This window comes from Emydura macquarii, unplaced genomic scaffold, assembly GCF_026122565.2.
Source record: "Emydura macquarii macquarii isolate MOO-44397 ecotype Brisbane River unplaced genomic scaffold, CSIRO-AGI_Emac_v2 contig_3295, whole genome shotgun sequence".
Lineage (NCBI taxonomy): Eukaryota > Metazoa > Chordata > Testudines > Chelidae > Emydura > Emydura macquarii.
This window is the reverse complement of record NW_027133432.1, coordinates 7,500,754-7,519,277: the sequence shown is the minus strand read 5'-3', so window position 1 is coordinate 7,519,277 and position 18,524 is coordinate 7,500,754. Positions and strand designations below refer to the sequence as shown.

At 43.3% G+C, this 18,524-nt stretch overlaps 1 protein-coding gene across 1 annotated transcript; it reads left to right on the top strand.

The window, feature by feature from the left end:
- Window positions 1-3,259: 3,259 nt before the first annotated feature.
- TENT5A (terminal nucleotidyltransferase 5A) lies at window positions 3,260-9,675 on the top strand. Its single transcript, XM_067532645.1, has 2 exons — window positions 3,260-3,854; window positions 4,852-9,675. The coding sequence occupies exons 1-2, from the start codon at window positions 3,408-3,410 to the stop codon at window positions 5,629-5,631; spliced, it is 1,227 nt and encodes a 408-aa protein (XP_067388746.1). The 5' UTR covers window positions 3,260-3,407; the 3' UTR covers window positions 5,632-9,675.
- Window positions 9,676-18,524: the final 8,849 nt, after the last annotated feature.

Here is an 18,524-nt window from a genome sequence, read left to right as displayed (position 1 = left end):
CCTCCCCCCCCCAGGCCGGGGGCGGGGGGCGCCCCATCGCCTCGCGTTTTCTGAAGCCTTTCTGCAGAGCAGCCCGGAGCCACCCCGCTGTGCTGAACCAAGAAACCCTTCGGCTTGCATGGAGGCCTGCAGCGATCTCTCTCTTTTCTGCCCCCCACCTCGCTGGTGCCATAAAGCGACGGGTCTCTCCCCCCCTTCCCGGGGCTGAGCCGAGCGGCTGCAAATAGCCAGCAGCCAGCCCTTCTGTGCGTGGGTGTCTCCACAGCAGCCCGTGCGCCCGGAGAGCTCATTCACACGGAGCTGGTACCCGCGCTCATCCAATTGGCTCCTCGCCGGGGGGGAAGAGGGGGAGGGAAAACTCGTCAGCTTCGGCGATTGGCGGAGCCCTTCGCACCTCCCAGCCCTTTGGAATCGCCCCGCAGCTGTTGCTGGAACGTCCGGACCTGTGACGTTCTGTCCCGTCCGGCTCCCTCTGGTCCCGCGGCTGCTCGCCCCGCCCATCCCCCCAGGAACGTGCCGGCCCCATCTGCCGCCATGCACCAGACTCAGCCCGTGTCCACCACGCCCCCTTTCGCTGTCCCGTTGATCAGTCGGAGGTCCCCCCTAAAGCGGAACTACGTAGCGGGAGCCCCTCGAGGGCTCTAGTTATAGCCACATTGGGCAGCTCACAGGTGGAGCTGTTTTGTGGATTTCGGTGGCACACGGCAGAGAATACAAGAGTGGCTTTCCTTTTCACGCTGTGTTGTTTATGCAACATCTACTCCCTGCAAACTCAGGGCGCATCTCCAGCCATTTTAAAACATCACAAATATTTAAAGCAGCCTACCAGACATTTTAATTGAAGAAAAGACCAGCCTAGTGCAAACCAAGGAAGAAGTTTTTTAATTGTAGCATGGCTGCACTCATGTGCCTTCTGTACTGCGTGATCTGCGTTTTATTCTGCTCTGCGAGTACAATATTTATTGTATCCATATTGTTAAATCCGCAGAGACAAAACTGGACCTACCTGGATCCTGTTGATGTTTGGCTCCAAGCCTCCAAAAATAGACAATAAATTTAACTGTCCCTACTGCGGGAGAGGCGGGGGGAATGGCAGAGGAAGACGGCCGTTCATGCATCACGAAGCATGAGCGCTGCAAAAATCCGTATTCAGCAGCCGGAGCCTGATGGATCAATCAGTTTTTGGCCCTGAACCCCCAAGTTCTATTGCCTCCATAGAAAATGTCTTTCAGCTCTTACTGCAGCAAAAAAAGCTGGACCCTAACATATTCCAGCACTTGAGCGCCGCTAAAACCCATATGCACTCCTGCTGACTAGCACTGCAAAGACAGCACCTGGAGTTTGCTGGATCCTACCTAGGCTTGCGTTTTGTTTTGTTAAAACCCCGAAGTTGTACTGTAGGAATAGACTATACATATTTCTGATCATGCTTGAACATAAAAATGCTGGTGCAAGAACAATGCAAAAACATATATGGCACCTGAGGCGAGATCAAGCAAAATGTTGTCCACAAGCCTATATTCTATTGCATAAATAGAGACCACGTCTTATTCCACTATAAAAAACTGATACACCCTGGCACATGAAAAAGCCAGCATCTCCGTTCATCCATTTTTTTTTCACCTTTTAGATTAATAGCAAAAGGAGCCATCCTTTTATCCCAGATAAATCTATCCCATCTCGCTAATGTATCCAATGTACTGGGGGAGTGTCAAAGCAGTCTAGGAGATTTAGACACATATTAAAATGTGTTAATAGAAGATATGCGTCTCAATTTCGCAGACGGCTCTGAAAATCTCAGCCAGGAGTTGATCAGCTAAAACCACAAATAATGAGATCATCACCACCTGCTCGACCATTTCATTACTAAAGGTCAGTGTTATGGCATGAAATTTGGTTGATAGTGATCAAGATGTGTGATCTGGTTTCACCCAAACTCAACGAATTCAATAAAGACTTGTCTGATGTAAAATGACGCCTAAACTTGATGTCTCCTAGAAGAAGGATCTGGGGGGAAATAAGAGGCTGCTGGAGCCACGTACATATTTGGGTGCATCTCGGTCCCCAGTTGTTGGTGTAGTACAAGTAACTACAGTCGTGTTCTGTTCATTCCATGGGATTTGGGAAGGAAGGCCCCCCACCCCAAAAAAACCCTAGATGGATTCTGTAGGATCCGTGTGTCAGTTCTGGCATTTTGTGGCGCTCCTCTACAGGGATACCCCAGGGTGTAGAATTTTTTTTGGCGCAGGAGGAGCAACTCTACATGGTAACTATTTAGGTATTGGATTTTGGGAATTAGGAGGCAAATTTTGCCTGGATCCAGCTGCCACAAGCAGGTATTTCAGCATTTCTGGTGTGGTACGCCTAAGGGTCCGACTTTTGCTTGGGTGTAGGGACCAGTAGTTGAACAGAGGATTTTTTGTTTTGTTTGTTACGTGCTACAGTTGGGGGTGGGGGAGGCCTTTGGGCCCAAACATCAGCAGGCTCCAAGCTCCAGCTTTGCTCTCTCTCTCTTTCCACCCCTTCCCCCCCTAGTCCCAGCTAGACCTTGCTGCGAAGGAAGCTCTCTGGAAGGACTGTTGAATAGGCGCCGAGTGCTGAGAACAGCTGTTTATGCATATGAGGTGGGCGTGGCGGGGGAGCCTGGCCAAGAGCAGCCGCGGCTTGTCCATGCAAATGAGGGGGGCGTGGGCAGTGTGGAGCTCGGAGCCCCGGAAGAGCGCAGAAACCCCATATAAAAACTACTGAGGACCTTTCCCGGGCAGAACTAGGAAAGCTCTAGAGACGCCAGCAGCCGCGGCGGCCGGGCGCAGGGCAGGAGGAAGGGCGCTCCGGGCTGCACACCGCACGGCGCTGAGCAAGCAAACGGCCGCGGCCGCGGGTATTGCACAAGAAGAGAGGAGCAGAAAGCCAGGCACACAGGGGCTCCCGGGTCAGGCGCGCTCTCCGGTTGGGCAGAGGAGCAGCGCCCATTTGGCTGTCTGCTCCCCAGCCCGTCTCCAGAAGGCAGCTCAGCTCAGCCCAGCCCAGGTGACCCAGATCGGAGCGATCTCGTCCTTTGGGAGGGGAGGGGGGTGTCAGTGTGAATGTGATCCCCTGTTTGTGTCCCCGTGGGTCTGCCTTTATAGATCCTCCTGCGCCGTGTGCGAGAGAGCGACAGGGGGGTGGTGGCTGCACGGCTGGCTTGGCTTTTAAGCGCTGGCGAGAGCTAAAGCCCCTCTAGGCGGTTGCCTGCTGCAGTGTCGGAGGGGGTATCGAGGGCTCTCTGGTGATCTGCTGGGGCATGTCAAACCCTGCGCTGATTGCTTGCTTTCCCGTTCCGTTAAGAGCGAAGCAAGCAGCAAGACATCTCGAGAAGGGACGTACCAGACCTCTGTCAAGCTCCCGAGAGGAAACGGCTCCGGACCATGGCTGACGATGAAAAGGCTCGCCGGCTCAGCAGCTGCACCAGCGGTGGGAATTGCACGGGCTGCGGCGAGAACCCTCATTGCAACGTGCTGAGCTGGGAACAAGTGCGGCGCTTGGATCGCATCCTGAGCGAGACCATCCCCATCCACGGCCGGGGCAACTTCCCCACGCTGGAGATGCAGCCCCGGCAGATCGTGAAGGTGGTGCGCAGCCGTCTGGAGGAGAAGTGCATTGGAGTCCGAGACGTGCGACTCAACGGCTCGGCAGCCAGCCACATCCTGCACCAAGACAGTGGCCTGGGCTACAAAGACTTGGATCTCATCTTCTGCGCAGACCTCAAAGGGGAAGCCGAGTTTCAGACTGTGAAAGACGTGGTCTTGGACTGCCTTTTGGATTTCTTACCTGACGGAGTTAACAAGGAGAAGATCACACCGCTTACCCTCAAGGTAAATCTGCACTAGTCCAGACACACAGTCAAGGGAAGAAGGAGTTTTGTAGAGAGGGAGGAGAAGGAGGGTGTCATGAAATTGACACCTACAGTCTGTTTTTAAAAAAACACTCTTCTATCATTTTAAACCCCCATTTAACCAAAGAGAGTTTGACTTGCACTAAAGTGATCATGGCATCAGGTACTGAGCTAATGAGGAGTAGCCAGAATTAGTGAACTTTTTTTTTCCTTTTGTCATTAAGTTTATTGGGTACATTTATTTAGAAAGTTGGAGTTTACAAAGCCTAGTCGCTCAGAGGGATAGAAATATAGTTTAAAGTGATCATAAGCTTACTTAAAATATAAATATATCTGCATGGAAAATACTCTGCAGTGAGTACTTTTCTGAGACAGACAGAGAAGGTGTACGTTTTCTTGTTTTAAACAGAATTTCTTGTCTTAAACAGGATTCACTTTCTGAATTTATAGTTTATGCCAAATAGCATAAATCTATTTTGTCTGTTTGGGGGGCATTTTAAAAATTTGGGGTTGTTTTGGAGGGGCTGTGCTGAAAGAACAAGCTTTTAGTTTGAAAATGTAAAACATATATTTTCGTGCAGCCTACAGCAGTGCTTTTATGCTATATTTTAATAGTGAACTTCCATATCCCCAAGAATGATTGTGTGAGACAGAGAGTGTGTACATATATGCTATGTGTGCCATCCATTTTGTAACTTCTCCCTCTCTCTCTATATATATATATAGAAGCGCTTTAAAGAAACACTGTTGCAAAAGTTGTTCCTTACTTAGTATAATCCCATAAGCACTCCGTCTCCCATCACCCCTTGCAACTACAGTGCTGCCACCACTTATGTTAAATATGTCTCCTCCAGACTTAAAATACTTTGCAAAAAGTGGGCAGAGAGTGGAGGTAGGAGAGAATGTAAATGAAGTCTGTGAAGGGGAATTGCTTGTATTGGTTTCTTCATCTGCTCATTTTGTCTTTCAAATTATAGGAAGCTTATGTGCAGAAAATGGTAAAAGTATGCAATGATTCAGACCGATGGAGTCTCATCTCCTTGTCCAACAACAGTGGCAAAAATGTGGAGCTGAAGTTTGTGGACTCTCTGAGGAGGCAGTTTGAGTTCAGTGTAGACTCCTTTCAAATCAAATTAGACTCCCTTCTGCTTTTTTATGAATGCTCAGAGAATCCCATGACTGAAACTTTTCACCCAACCATCATTGGTGAGAGTGTCTATGGGGATTTCCAAGAAGCCTTTGATCACCTGTGCAACAAGATAATTGCCACCAGAAATCCAGAAGAAATCAGAGGCGGTGGCCTTCTTAAATACTGCAACCTTTTGGTAAGGGGCTTTAGGGCTGCCTCAGAATCTGAGATTAAGTCCCTTCAGAGATACATGTGTTCAAGGTTTTTCATTGACTTCTCAGACATTGGAGAACAGCAAAGAAAGTTGGAGTCTTACTTGCAGAACCACTTCGTGGGATTAGAGGATCGCAAGTATGACTATCTCATGACTCTTCATGGTGTGGTGAATGAGAGCACAGTGTGCCTGATGGGACATGAAAGGAGACAGACTCTAAATCTTATCACCATGCTGGCCATCCGTGTTCTTGCTGAGCAAAATATCATCCCCAATGTGGCCAATGTCACCTGCTATTACCAGCCAGCCCCATACGTAGCAGATGCCAACTTTAGCAATTACTATATTGCCCAGGTTCAGCCGGTATTCACATGCCAGCAGCACACATACTCTACTTGGTTGCCCTGCAATTAAGGACAGTTTTAATACACCTGGTGGGCAGAACTTTTTCTAACAAGTAGAAAGGGGTGATATACTCCTTAAAATGGGGGTGTTTTGTGCAATGATGATCTGCTCTAGCTTTCAAGTTTGGTAAAGCTTGTGGTTCTTATAAATTACGTGAGCATGATCTAGAAAAGAACCAAAAATAATTGGATTCTACCCCAGAGCACAAGAGGCCTGTCATTAAAAGCAAATAGCTTCCCCTGAAATAAAGAAGGAAGGAATGCTTGATGACAATATGGGTTGGCAATACCTCCTCCCATAGCTTTGGCATAGAGAAGGTTGGAAAGCCTTTTTTAGAATGGGATCCGCAAAAGGGAGAAAAAACAAAAAAACAAAACAATTTGCTTTCATATATTCAGGAGTTAAAAGTAGAGGCATAAAGCTGAGATAAGTTGAAATAAAATGTATATTGGAATTACTGCATTTGGGGCTTGCAACAAGTGTTGTCTATGGAATGATAATGTAGAATGTATAGCTTGCTTGAATAGAATGCTTTAACAGAAACAGCTTGCTCCAAATGAACAGTAGGAGATTGGTACAGTTATCAGAAAAACACATGATTATCAAGTCCATTATTTCCAGCTGCATGTGTGCTTCACATTTAAAAATGTGAAAATGCAAGAAAAACAGCTATAGCAAACAAAATATGCTCAAGGACCAAAGATTTCACAAATAAGTTATCCAAGCAAAGAAGATACAGTAGAATATAAAAAGATGTTACTATATTTGTACACACCAATGTTAATCAAAAGTGCCTGATGCCTTCAGAAAATTTGAAGTGAGAAAAATATAGTTTTGTGGTTTTTACCATGCATTTTGTTTTATCAGGGACACAAGAAGACACAAAAAAGCTTGTGAATCAGTGATGGAGAAAATGCCCTATTTTTTTCCTTGGCAAATACTTGTATAAAGTTAATATTGTCAGTGTGATGTTATCATAGGTACGTGTGTGTATATGTGTGTATATGTGTTTGTGTGTGTGTATGTGTATGTATGTATATATATATATATATATATATATATATATACACACACACAAGGTATGTATTAAATGTGGTCTAGGAAAATGTAGCAATTAAGGAATGTTTAAATAAAGTACTGTGTGTTTTCCAGTTTGCAACAGGTTGTCATAGGACAGTGGGCACCTTGCAGTGAATATATAACCCACACCTGAAAATTTGAATTAAATGAACCAGTCAGGATTAAGGTGGGATTCAAATAATGTCTTTGGTTGCAAGAACAAAGATTACAGTAATTCAGTGAGTTGCTAGTGAGCCATAATAAGTCCACAAATGGATAAACATTTAATTAGCTGAATCTTTTTTCACATTTTGTACTGTAATACCATTTTGACATTTAACCCACTAATTTTGTGACTGCATACCTCCATGATGTATAATTCAGTGGAACGTGGATCAAAGATAGGATATTTAACCCCCCTGACAGATAAAGAATATTGTATTAGTTGGTCATTTGAACACTAATTGTTAATATTTAAAGGAATATTTTAATAGAATGCATTATGCATTCCAGGACCACTAGCATTTAGTAAATGTGAAATGAACCCTTTTTAAGAGTGTTGCACGGTTGCTTAAAATTATATTTTATATATATTATATATATATTTTTATGCAAATATTAAACATCTTTGATCTGGTTGTCACACTGCATTTACAAATTTAGTACTGTACTTTATTTAAATGGAATCACTTTACATTGGAATTATAACTATTTGCTTTCATTTCCTCTCCTAAGAGATCAGTAGGGGGATGGGGAGAGGAATCAACCCTTACCGCTATTTTCACTTCAGTGACATCTCTTGGGGAAGGACTGGGGGGAGGAGAGGTGCTAATTCTTCTTCTTCTTCTTCCAGACATTGATTTTGAAATCTTAATGCAGTATTTTCTGCATCATTTAAGTTTCAGGTAAAAGAAGATTAAGTTTTAAAATGTGTATTTGGAAAGGGAACTGGTATCCTTGCAGTGTGTTCTCTCCTTGTTATTACAGAGCTACTAAATCAAGTCCATTTTTACCACCCTCTGTACTTTTATCTTTGAAGGCAAATTTAACAGGATCCTGATTTGTTTACTGAAGCACCTTCCCTGTGATTTCTTCAGGAAATGTAAAAGCTATTTCATTGCCACTCGTGTTTACTTGGGAGTACTTGTCCCCACCTTCTCTTTCCTTCCCTCTCCTCGCTCCCTCCCACACTGGCTGTAGGCTATTTGTGTCGTGTCTGCCCCCCCCCCCCCCTTTTGGTCAGGGGAAGGCCTTTCTTGATTAATTATGAAAAGGAAAGGTTTGTTTCCCATGGCCCGTTACTTCAAGCTGTAGATCAAGACTGGGATGTACTTGTCAAAATCAGAGCATTGCCTGTAGCTGTTTAAAGGGTTTTCTGACGGAAGCTAAAGGGAGGGCTGGGGAAATAGGATCAGATGGTAATGTGGTATGTCCTCTCTTACCACAACTATTTGCAGCAAATAAATGAGTCATCCACTATTTAAAAGGGGTTTGGGATCTATAGCTGTGCCACAACCACAAAATACTGATAATACATGAGACAATGTACTTTTCCTTTGGAGGGGAGCCTTTTTCCATTGCTTTCAAAAAAAAGATTTGATTTATTTCCTCTTTCAGCTCAAATATTACTTTTTATGATTGACAACAGCTGTTTATCTTAGTGCACGCAGCAGGGCTCAGCCTACTGCACCTTTCAGCACGCGCATTTTGATACATACATAATATGTTTTTGGATATAGTATATAGGTATTATAGACCTATTTTGCATATGTAAATGAACAAGTGGTGGAACTGATAGGTCTTTGTTTTTTTCCTGTGGCTGGTAGTCTAAAAGGTGTCTGGTGTTAGTGGTGGGAAGGAGCCATGAGTTCAGGCCAAGAGTAAAATAAGAACATATTTTCAAAGCTGGATTGCTTCTGTGGTTTGCACACCTTCCCTTTCATCAAGTCTGGTTTTTTTTTCTCTCTTTCTCTTGCACTAGTACTTTTATAGCAAAAAAGCTCTTGGTATTCTGTAGGCTTCACTTTCCCATCTAATCAGACATTTCTTGCTAAAGAAGCAGGACTATCTTTAAAATGCTGAACTGATTAAAAAGGCTGACCTGATTACAGTCAAACTGTTGTGTGACAGTTGGATTTATTGGTAATCAACAGGGAGCTAAACTTGTGCTAATATAAATATAATGAAATATCTGAAAGCTTTGAAATCACATTGTTTTCTGATATGTATGTAACCTCCAAAATGCAAAAACTTGCTCTTAAAAATAGAAGGGAAAGTAAAAACACCAGTGAAATCATACATTTCCTAACTCTTTTTTTTTTTTTTTTTTTGCTTTAAAAATAATTTACTTATGTTACACAAAGTCCTTTGAGCAAAGCTTATAAGCACATCTTGTTAAATGCTCTGTATATGAAGCGTATTATGTTGGAGGCTTATGCCAGTTCAAAAGAAGCTTTTTTGTTGTTGTTTCATTGAGAAAATGAAGTGTGTTAGGTAAAACTGCAGCTATAAGAAAAGGAAAGAAAACATAACGACATCTTCAGCATCTATTTGAATATACTCTTTCGTAGGGTTTTCTTTGAGCAGACAATTTCCACTGCAAGAAAGAAAATCCATGTACTGTCTTGCTGTTGTAATAATGGCTTGCTAACAAAGTAAATAGCAAAAGGGCCTGCAGATTTCAGTACAGCTTGGCTGAAGCACTGCAAACTCTTGCAGTCTGTAGGAGGCTGTGCACATTTGATCTCCCTCAGAATTCCATACAACTGTTGCCTTCTGTGAGGCATCCTGTTGCAGCAAATTGCTCCTTGGATTGCTCTTGTGGAACATTTTGACTATAGGCTCTGTCACAGACAGAAAAAGAGCTGATGGAAAACAGACTCTAAGAGCTAAAGTGTTTGCATCACTGCTAGAGGGAACAGATTGTGAATTTTGTTTACAGCATCCAATATTTGGATTTTTTTGTTGTAAATAAAAAGAAGTTATTTTTTTCTATTGATCTGTGTCTGCTCTCTTCAGTGTCTGAAATAGCCATGGTCTATTCCTAATGAATACCGACTAGCTTTCATTAAAAAGGACAAGGGCACCACTTTTCTGAGAAGTGCAGCATTCAGCAGCTTTCTGATTGGAGCACAATACATTTTAAAAAGTCCTGCCGTCTGCCAGACAATTTTGACTGGGTTCAGTCAGCTACAAAAGAACCTAGCAGGCTGGTGCCAAAAATGCTTGGCAGAAGACTGACCGAGCAATGTAAATGACCTTAAAATCCGAGCCCCACCGAGCTAGCAGTTCTGAAGAAAATTATTTGCCACCTTTCCTGGACCCTTGGGTGGAATATAAATAATATTTAACACTTACATAGCACTTAACATGCTTAAAGCAGCACACAAATGGTTAGGCCCAGATTCTGATGCCCTTACTGATTTTGAATAGTCCCTTACTCCTCAGATGCTCCCATTGATTTCACTAGGGCGAGTTGAGAAAGGGTTTCAGAATCTTGGCCTGCTGTGTATGCTGGAATCTATATGCCCATTTGATCGGGGACTCTGAATCAATCTGTTCATTTCCACAGATTCTACAGTTACTCTACTTTCCTTGCTTATGATGCTATCGCTGTCGGTTGAGGTACTTTGTTTTGCTGTGGTTATGGTGGAGAAGCTCTGGTAATGAAGGCTGATTTCCTCAAAAGGCACTTCAAGGGAATATAAAATATTAATTGACACTGCTAATGGCAGTACTAGGTTTTGGCATACGTCCATTATCGCAACCCCCTCTGCCCCCCGCCCCTTTTTAACTAAGGTTTCTAAGACTGACCCGTCTATAAAACGTGTTGACTAAAGACTGTTCAGTACATTAGCTGTTACTACACTCGTCAGTACACGGCTCCCTGCTTGGAAGGCTCATACATTTAAGTGCGTGCCTGAATGTGCTTTTTGTAATGATGAGTGAACCTATATTCCCTTTTAAGAAAGTAAACTAAGCTTCTGGGAACTGCTAATTTTTCCATGCCCATGAACAAACACCTTGCTGAATGGTAGGCTCATTCTGCATAGTACATCTTTCTTTAAATGCTCTGTGTGTATAAAGTGATTATCAGACTGCAGTGAGGACTGAAATGGTGTGTGTGAGAGAGGATTAACTGAGCCTTAAAAACTGCACTGCATTTTTCCAAAATTAGAGGGGAGATACAGCCTGAGGCTCACACTAATATTAAACCATTAGGCTCCAGCAATTTTCAGACAGCTAGGCAATTGAGGCTGGGATTATCAAGGCAGTAGAAAGGGGTTAGGTGCCCAATTCCCGCTGAATTTTCATGGGAGCTGGACCCCTAACTTCCTTATGCAGCTTTGAAAATCCAAGCTTGAATGGATACTCTTGTACTTTTGACCGGGTTAGTGTCTCCTTCTCTCCTCAAATAGTACTTTAGAGATGAGACATAAATTAAGCCCATGGAAGGCTTCGAGGGGCTTAAATCTTTTTTTCAAAATGAAGAGGTGATGAGGTGAGCATCAACCAAGTGCCAGACAGCATTTTTGAATGCTATGTTATTGTGGGTTGTTTTTTTTTTTGGGAAGGGAGGGAACATTCAAAAGACTTTGGAGTAGGGGAAGGAAAATCTTGAGTAGAGTTTGATGGGTTAAACTAGAAAAAAGGAACGTGGCTCAAGCCGTCACCCTGCATTTACCCCACCGAAGGAGAGGGGAGGGCAATTTCAATAATAATATTCTGCAAGTGGCCCTGGCTGCAAGCTCACTGGGGGAAAAAAAAGCAAACAAAAAGATTTCTCGAGGCCTGAGGCAGAGCCTAAGTCACACCCAGTTCCATCCTTGTCATACGAACAGCCCCTGCAACGAAGGGTTTTATGACTTTGGGGATAAGCCATTTCCAACCTAAATAACTGAATGTTCTCATCAGGATCCCCTATGCAAGCTATATATTAATTTTCCAGCACATCGTGTTCTCCTCATTGTTGCCAAGAGTTTGTGGGGATCTGGTCATATCATCATAAAACTGCCAAAATGTGAATGCTTTTTCCTTTTTAGTAAAATTCAATCTGTTTGGCTGGGTTCACTTCTGTAAATCACACTGTATTGTTCTATACAGTAGCAGCAGAACCTACGTGTTGCTGGAGCTGCCCGTTTTGGGATTGTGTCAGAAACAGTGCTGTGCATGGGTTATGAACATTTGTATGAGCAGCAAGAGCACCATAAGCCAAATCTCCATATCAGTGCTGAAATCAGCGCCAGCCCACAAAGGCCTGATAATGTATCAGAAACAGAATATGATATCTTATCACATTTTTGCCTATCTTTCGGCTACGCAGAATTATTTCAGGGATGCCAAACTCAGCTCCCTCATAGGTTTGCCACCCCATCATCCTGCTCTGGGTGATGCAGTCTCACTCTGTGCTTTAAAACACATTTAAAACACACACAGTGCACTAAATCTTCTGTATCTCTGACCAGTGAAAGGCTGTGTTGAAAAGACATTTTTGCATTCTTCAGAACCCTGATTGCAAAACAACCAAGTTCTTCTGGGGAACTCAGAGCCCAAAATAGCCTCCTGCACTGCTTCTTTCTGGCATGGGGAACAATAATTGCATAATGGCTTTTTATATATCACATTTCTGTCATACGTCTCCGGTAGTTTTGGTGTATCCAACAGGGAGGCACGTCGGTCCAATCTTTCTAGAATGTAGTACACTTGAAATGCACATTGACTGAGGCTGGGACTGAGGGTGATCAGCTCTCCTGAGAATTAACTTGGGGGTTCCCAGAAATGAAAGGATCCAAAATGGCCAGCCATTTTAGACAGCGTAGGCCTGTTGTAATAGAACAGGCCTCAATGTCTAATTGAAATACCTATTTCTTTTGTGGTTTCTTTGGGGTAGGTTTCTTTTAGTGTTGTCCTTCAAATCACAGCTAAAGTAAAAATGGTAAATGGGAAGTACGTTTTGGCCACTACTATTGTTTCTCTGTCAGTGACTTACTCGCCCCCCTTTGCCCTAGCTTTGGATGGTAAGAGAGAAAGGCTCAAGGGGGATGTAAGGCAGGGATTCTCAAACTCTTTTCTAGTGGGGAGCACACTTTTTAATAGTGTGTGTGTGTAAGGTGCTGGCCTGTTTCCTGAGCCTCTGGAGGACTCACTGGGTATGTCTACATTTCAATAAAAACCCCGTGACACAGATGCGGCTGGCCTGTGTGGCAGGGCCAAAAATTGCAGTGTAGAAATTGGAGCTTATGCTGCAGCCTGGGCTCTGAGACCCTCAAGTCAATTGAGCAGTGCTCTGAGACTTGATGCCATGGGTTTTTTATTGCAGTGTAGACAGCCCCATTGTCAGATCCACGGTCTCTTTCCAGGCACATTTTATTTCCCAAATCTAGAATGCAGGCAAAACCTTGAACACAAAACCTCTTCCCACCCGGGCCTACAGCCCTTAGGGCTTTTCTGTGTTGCCGCTCTCAGTCTCTCCTGGTTCAGGGTCTACTGCAGGCACTCTCATCTCCCTTCTGCTACTCCTCAATCCCCCTCCTCCAGGCCATCTGCCTAGGAGTTACCCTTTTCCAGGACCTACCAGAGGCTCCAACTGCCCTTCTGCAGAAGCCCCCTCAACTGAGCCCTTACCAACTTTTATAATCACTTATTCCCTTCCCAGCTAGTTTGATAATTGAGCAGGAATGGCTGGCCCAGCCCCCCTGGCCCATAAAGGGCAGACTACCCTGTTACAGAGCATCTCAAGAACACTTTCTCTCCTGTCCTTTTTAATTGTGACTTAATGGACTACCTGCCCTTTACCCATATCACCTTTGTGGCAACTGCAGCACTTGCTTGCACAGGAAAGGAATATCAGGAAAATGTTTCTGTATTTGTAACTGTTTTTAATTCAATGAACATCCTGACATGCTTTGAAAACAGTTAAGCCACTGTCTTCTTTAATTCTTCAGTTCTTCTCTCTCTTTCCCCTTGTGCCTCTGCACATACTTCTTGGCTAGCCAGTCCCCTTCTCCGCCTCTTCCACTTCATGTGTTGGAAGTCAGGAGGAGGAGCCAGTACCATGTGACCTGCCAGCTTTTAACAGACTACCAGTGATCCATGGGCTACAGTTTGAAAACCCCAATGAGTAAGTCCAAAGCTGAGTGCGAAGAGTTACAAAGGGACCTCACAAAACTGGATGACTGGGCAACAAAAAAGCAGATTCAATGTTGGTAAGTGCACATTGGAAAAAATAATCCCAACTATACATTTACACCCCAAATGGTGGGGTCTAAATTACCTGTTACTACTCAAGAAAGAGATCTTGGAATCATCGACGATAGTTCTCAGCAAACATCCGCTCAATATGCAGCAGCAGTAAAAAAAGCCTAACAGAATGTTAGGAATGGGATAGATAATAAGACAGAAGCTATCATAATGCCACTATATAAATGCAGGGTATGCCCGTACTTTGAATACTGCATGCAGTTCCGGTCACCCCATCACAAAAAACATATATTAGAATTGGAAAAGATACTGAGGAGGACAACAAAAATGACTGGAGGTATGGAACAGCTTCCATTTAAAGAAAGATTAGAAAGACAGGATAGAGATGACCAAAGGGGATATAATGGAGGTCTATAAAATCATGAATGGTGTGGAAAAAAAGAATAAGAAAGTATTTACTCCTTCACATACCATAAGAACCAGGAGGCACCCAATGACATTAATAGGCAGCACATTTAAAACAATCATAAGGAAGTACTTCTTCACACAATGCACAGTCAACTTGTGGAACTCATTGCCATGAGATGTGGTGAAAACCAAAAGTATAACTGGGTTCCAAAAATAATTAGATACCTGTAAGTTCATGGAGGATAGGTCCATCACTGGCTATTAGCCAAGATAGTAGGGATGCAACCCCATTTAAGGATAGCCTTAAATGTCTGACTGACAGAAGCTGGGACTGGATGACATGGGATGGATCACTCAAAATTGCCCTGTTCTGTTCATTTCCTCTGAAGTATCTGGGCACTGTTGAAAGACAGGATACTGGACCATTGGTCTGACTCAGTATGGCCATTCTTCCTCACTGGAGGCCCTAATTGCTCTGTCTATGCAGGACATCTAGCCTTTCTTCCAACAATCAAGATATCTAAATGTGAATCCCGGTGAGTATTTTATGACAGTCCTCAGGAAGATGTGCCACAAAGCACCCAGAGCCTTGAGGCAGATCCTAGAGAAATGCATAATGAATAGATAATTTTCACTGTCTCAACTCTGGATATTGCCAGATATGAGGCTCGCCCCTACAGCTTTCCAGTTATTTTATTTACTATAGTTACAGAGAGTAAAAAGATTCACAAATATCTTTACTTTGTACCAAGTCATACTTTTCCATGTGGTACTATGCGCTTCCAGTATTTGATCTGCCTGTGCAACTTCGCCTTAATCCCCTGTGTGCATAAAACCTCCAAATCCTTTGTGATATCCAAGTGCAATATTTAACGCTCTTAAAGTTTAGCATCATGCATTGGTTTGATGTACATCCTGTATAGTTTTAGATATACTTAACTTGCAGTTAATGTACTAAATTGCACGTTAGTTGTAGTTAAGGCACATAAATGAACAATGCAGACCAATGAACTGGCTTTAAATTGGGATTTAATTGGCTAAAGAATATGTTGTTTAAACAGCACAGATGTGATTAACTAAAATCTCTCGAATGTGAATAGATCTTCTTCACTCCTACAATTAAGACAAGCACTGAAATTTGCATGAGACAATTTCCCCTGCTGTGGAGAGTCCTACTTCCTCAGAATTGACATTTCACAGAAAGAAGAATGTCAATCAAACATGTGAAAGTTCAACTGAAATAGTGCGCAGTGAAGTAGGAGACAAGTAGGATCCACAACCCACTGTAATCAATGGGAGCTTTTCCTTTGATTGCAGTGGTCATTGGAAGAGGTCATATGAACAGTACCAGAGGGCTCAGAAAGGCAAAACTGATGTGTGCACAAAGATACGCATATACATCCAAGGGGAGAATTTGACCTTGTGATTATTATTATTTATATTAAACTTTTATACTGTGATGGCAACTAAAGGCCACAACCAGGTTGAGGGTCCATTGTACTAGGCACTATATAAACATATAATAAATGAGAGTCCCTGCCCCAAAGACCATTTTCATGGATGGCTATCAAAGAGCTTGCTGTTTTTCTTATAAAAGTTGACTCACCTACTTAAAATATACTCACTCTCTTTTAAGAAATCTGCTATTGATAGCAAGAAATGGATCCCAAAATTGTAAATCTCCTAAAAATATTATTTAACTTCACAAAAAACATAATAGGCTAAAACTGACAATATACTCATCATGAGTAATGCAACCCACTTGGTCCCCTACAAATCTGTGGGTTTAGTGTGCAATATGATATTTGTATCCCTGGGAACTGAAGTGTATGCCTCTCTCTCTCTCTCTTCATGTAGTATAGATAATACACAAACAGACCCAGTGTACTCAAGACCTCCCACCACCAAAGTGCAACCACTAGGGGGGCTGAAATGTAGTTACTGATTAGCAGGGAGCAACAACACTGCATGGCAGTGTAAAGCAGTAAGTGACAAATACTTTATTCAGTGAAAACTGTAGGAGGAATTTAGGCTGGCAAAGTGCAACGACTCAAAGTAGAATTTGGCCAGGACACCAAGGTTAGTGTCATCTACTCTGACAAAAGCAGTATTTTATGTATGTACCACCCATGTACAATTTTTTGTCAAAGTAGAAGACACATATATATAAGCTAGCCTGGGTTTTGCCCAAATGCATGGGGGCATAAGGGTCAGGAATTCTCCCAACAAGCAAAGATTAGCCACGGAACCACTCTGCAGAGGCTGTTCAGAGTCCATTTCTTCCTAAAAATAAAGTCACTATCACAAAAAAATCAACAACCTCTTAGCATTAAACTGGCAGCAGGAAACCATTACCCTGGTACACTGGTTTGTTCCATGAACATTCTCTCTTTAATATATCAAATTACAATGTTTGGAAAATCTTGATATGCTAAGCAGTTTCTAGACAAAAGTTGTTAGCGGGTTTAATCACTGCATACCACTGTAAATAACGAGGTTGGTGGGAACTAATAATAGCCCTTTTTGTAATTCAATAGAATAATTTGAAACTCTGTTACAAGCCTGTGATTGTAGTCTCTGTGCATGAGAGGCATGTGCTCTGGTTAAGGAGCAAGCTGTGTTTCCATTATAAACTCCTAATTTCCAGGTTTATAATAGTTTGGCTGTAAAAGTTCCATCAGGGCTTGGTGAGTCCACATGTGGTTTAAACCAAGAAAAGGCATGAAGCTCAAACTTTTTACGTTTCGATATCCCCTGTTGTGCCAACATAGTTCACAGCACATTGTATCAAAGAGAGCCTGATGACTCCACGTGATCTTTAATTTCACAAAATATAATTAGTAGTAAATACTAACTGCATCTTTACGTGAATAAAAAACATAATACAGTTGCAGAAAGTTGGTCCACATCGCTGCTGTTCTGACAAAAATGAGTGGGCATTCACTCTAAAATTTGGCAACCCTTGTACAAATGTATTTAAACTAGAACTTATTTCCTCTGTGAGTGGCAGAAGGAGTTCAAAGCCAGTCAATTTAAGTATATTTTATATAATGTTATACTGGCACAATCAGTCTATTTGAGACTCTTTCCCAAATGTAATTGCCTTGCTCTGTGTAATAATGAGAAATGTTCCTTTTTAAAAATATCCAGTCAGGCACATTTAATCTTGAATCAAAATTTTAGACCCAGTTTTCTTAAAGGTAGACAAAAGTTAAAATACTAAAAATTTAACAAAGTAATGGTATAGACCTATTGGAAAATTTATCACCAGCTAATTACTCAGATAATCAGAGATATGGCAAATCCAGACAGAGATTAGCTAGTTCTCATATTGGCCTGGATTATTGTTATTGTCTTCCCCCACATCCATGGGCCACTCTCCCTCCTATACAAGATGGGGTCTGCTTCATTCTCTGTTGGTCCAGGGGTGAAGACTGGACAGGCCAGGTAGAAGAAAGCGTGGGCTGAGAAAACCCATATCATCCTTTTCCTCTGGCCTCTGGGAGATCCCAGTAAAAAGATAGTACACTAGGGGCGTGTGCAGGAATTTAAATTCCACCACTTTTGGAGGGGCACCTTCTGTGCCCCTGCCATGACCCCAGGTCAGAGGAGCTCTCGCATTCCTCTCCTCTCCCCACCCCGCTCAGAAGCCCGGGGCTGGAGAACTCTCTCACTCTCCCCACCAGGGCTACAGGGCCAGAGGAGCTTTTGTGCCAGGATCCCAGGGCGGGAGGAGCTCTTGGGCTCTCACCTCACGGGCTTTGGGGGCTGGAGGAGCTCACTGTCAGCTCCCACTGAGGCCCAGGGGCTGGAGGAGATCTGTGCCCCCACTCATTATTAGGGAGGGTGCACGCCCCTTGTGCACTTTTTTCTTGGAGATTCCCATGCAGCTTTGGGCAGAAGTCATCCCTGGAAAGAAGGCTCTGAAGGAGCTGCACCTGCAGGAGGCTGGGGGAGGAGAGCTGGGCTCTAGAGGGAAGGAACTTGTACTGGCTTGTAGCAACAAGAGCCAGAGGTGAGGGAGAAGAGAGTCATAGGTCTGGAAGATGAGCAGGGTGATTTGCCGGAAGCCGAAGGGGGTGAGGCATCTGAGAGCATATTACAGGGCTGTTGGGAGTGTTCCAAAAGTACTGCTCTGAGCTGCTGCCAATTCAGCTGATAGTGGAGTGAGTTGGGGAAAGTGGTGCTTCCAAGTGCCTTCTATTAACAGCCTGGGCTGCAACACTATGGTGTTC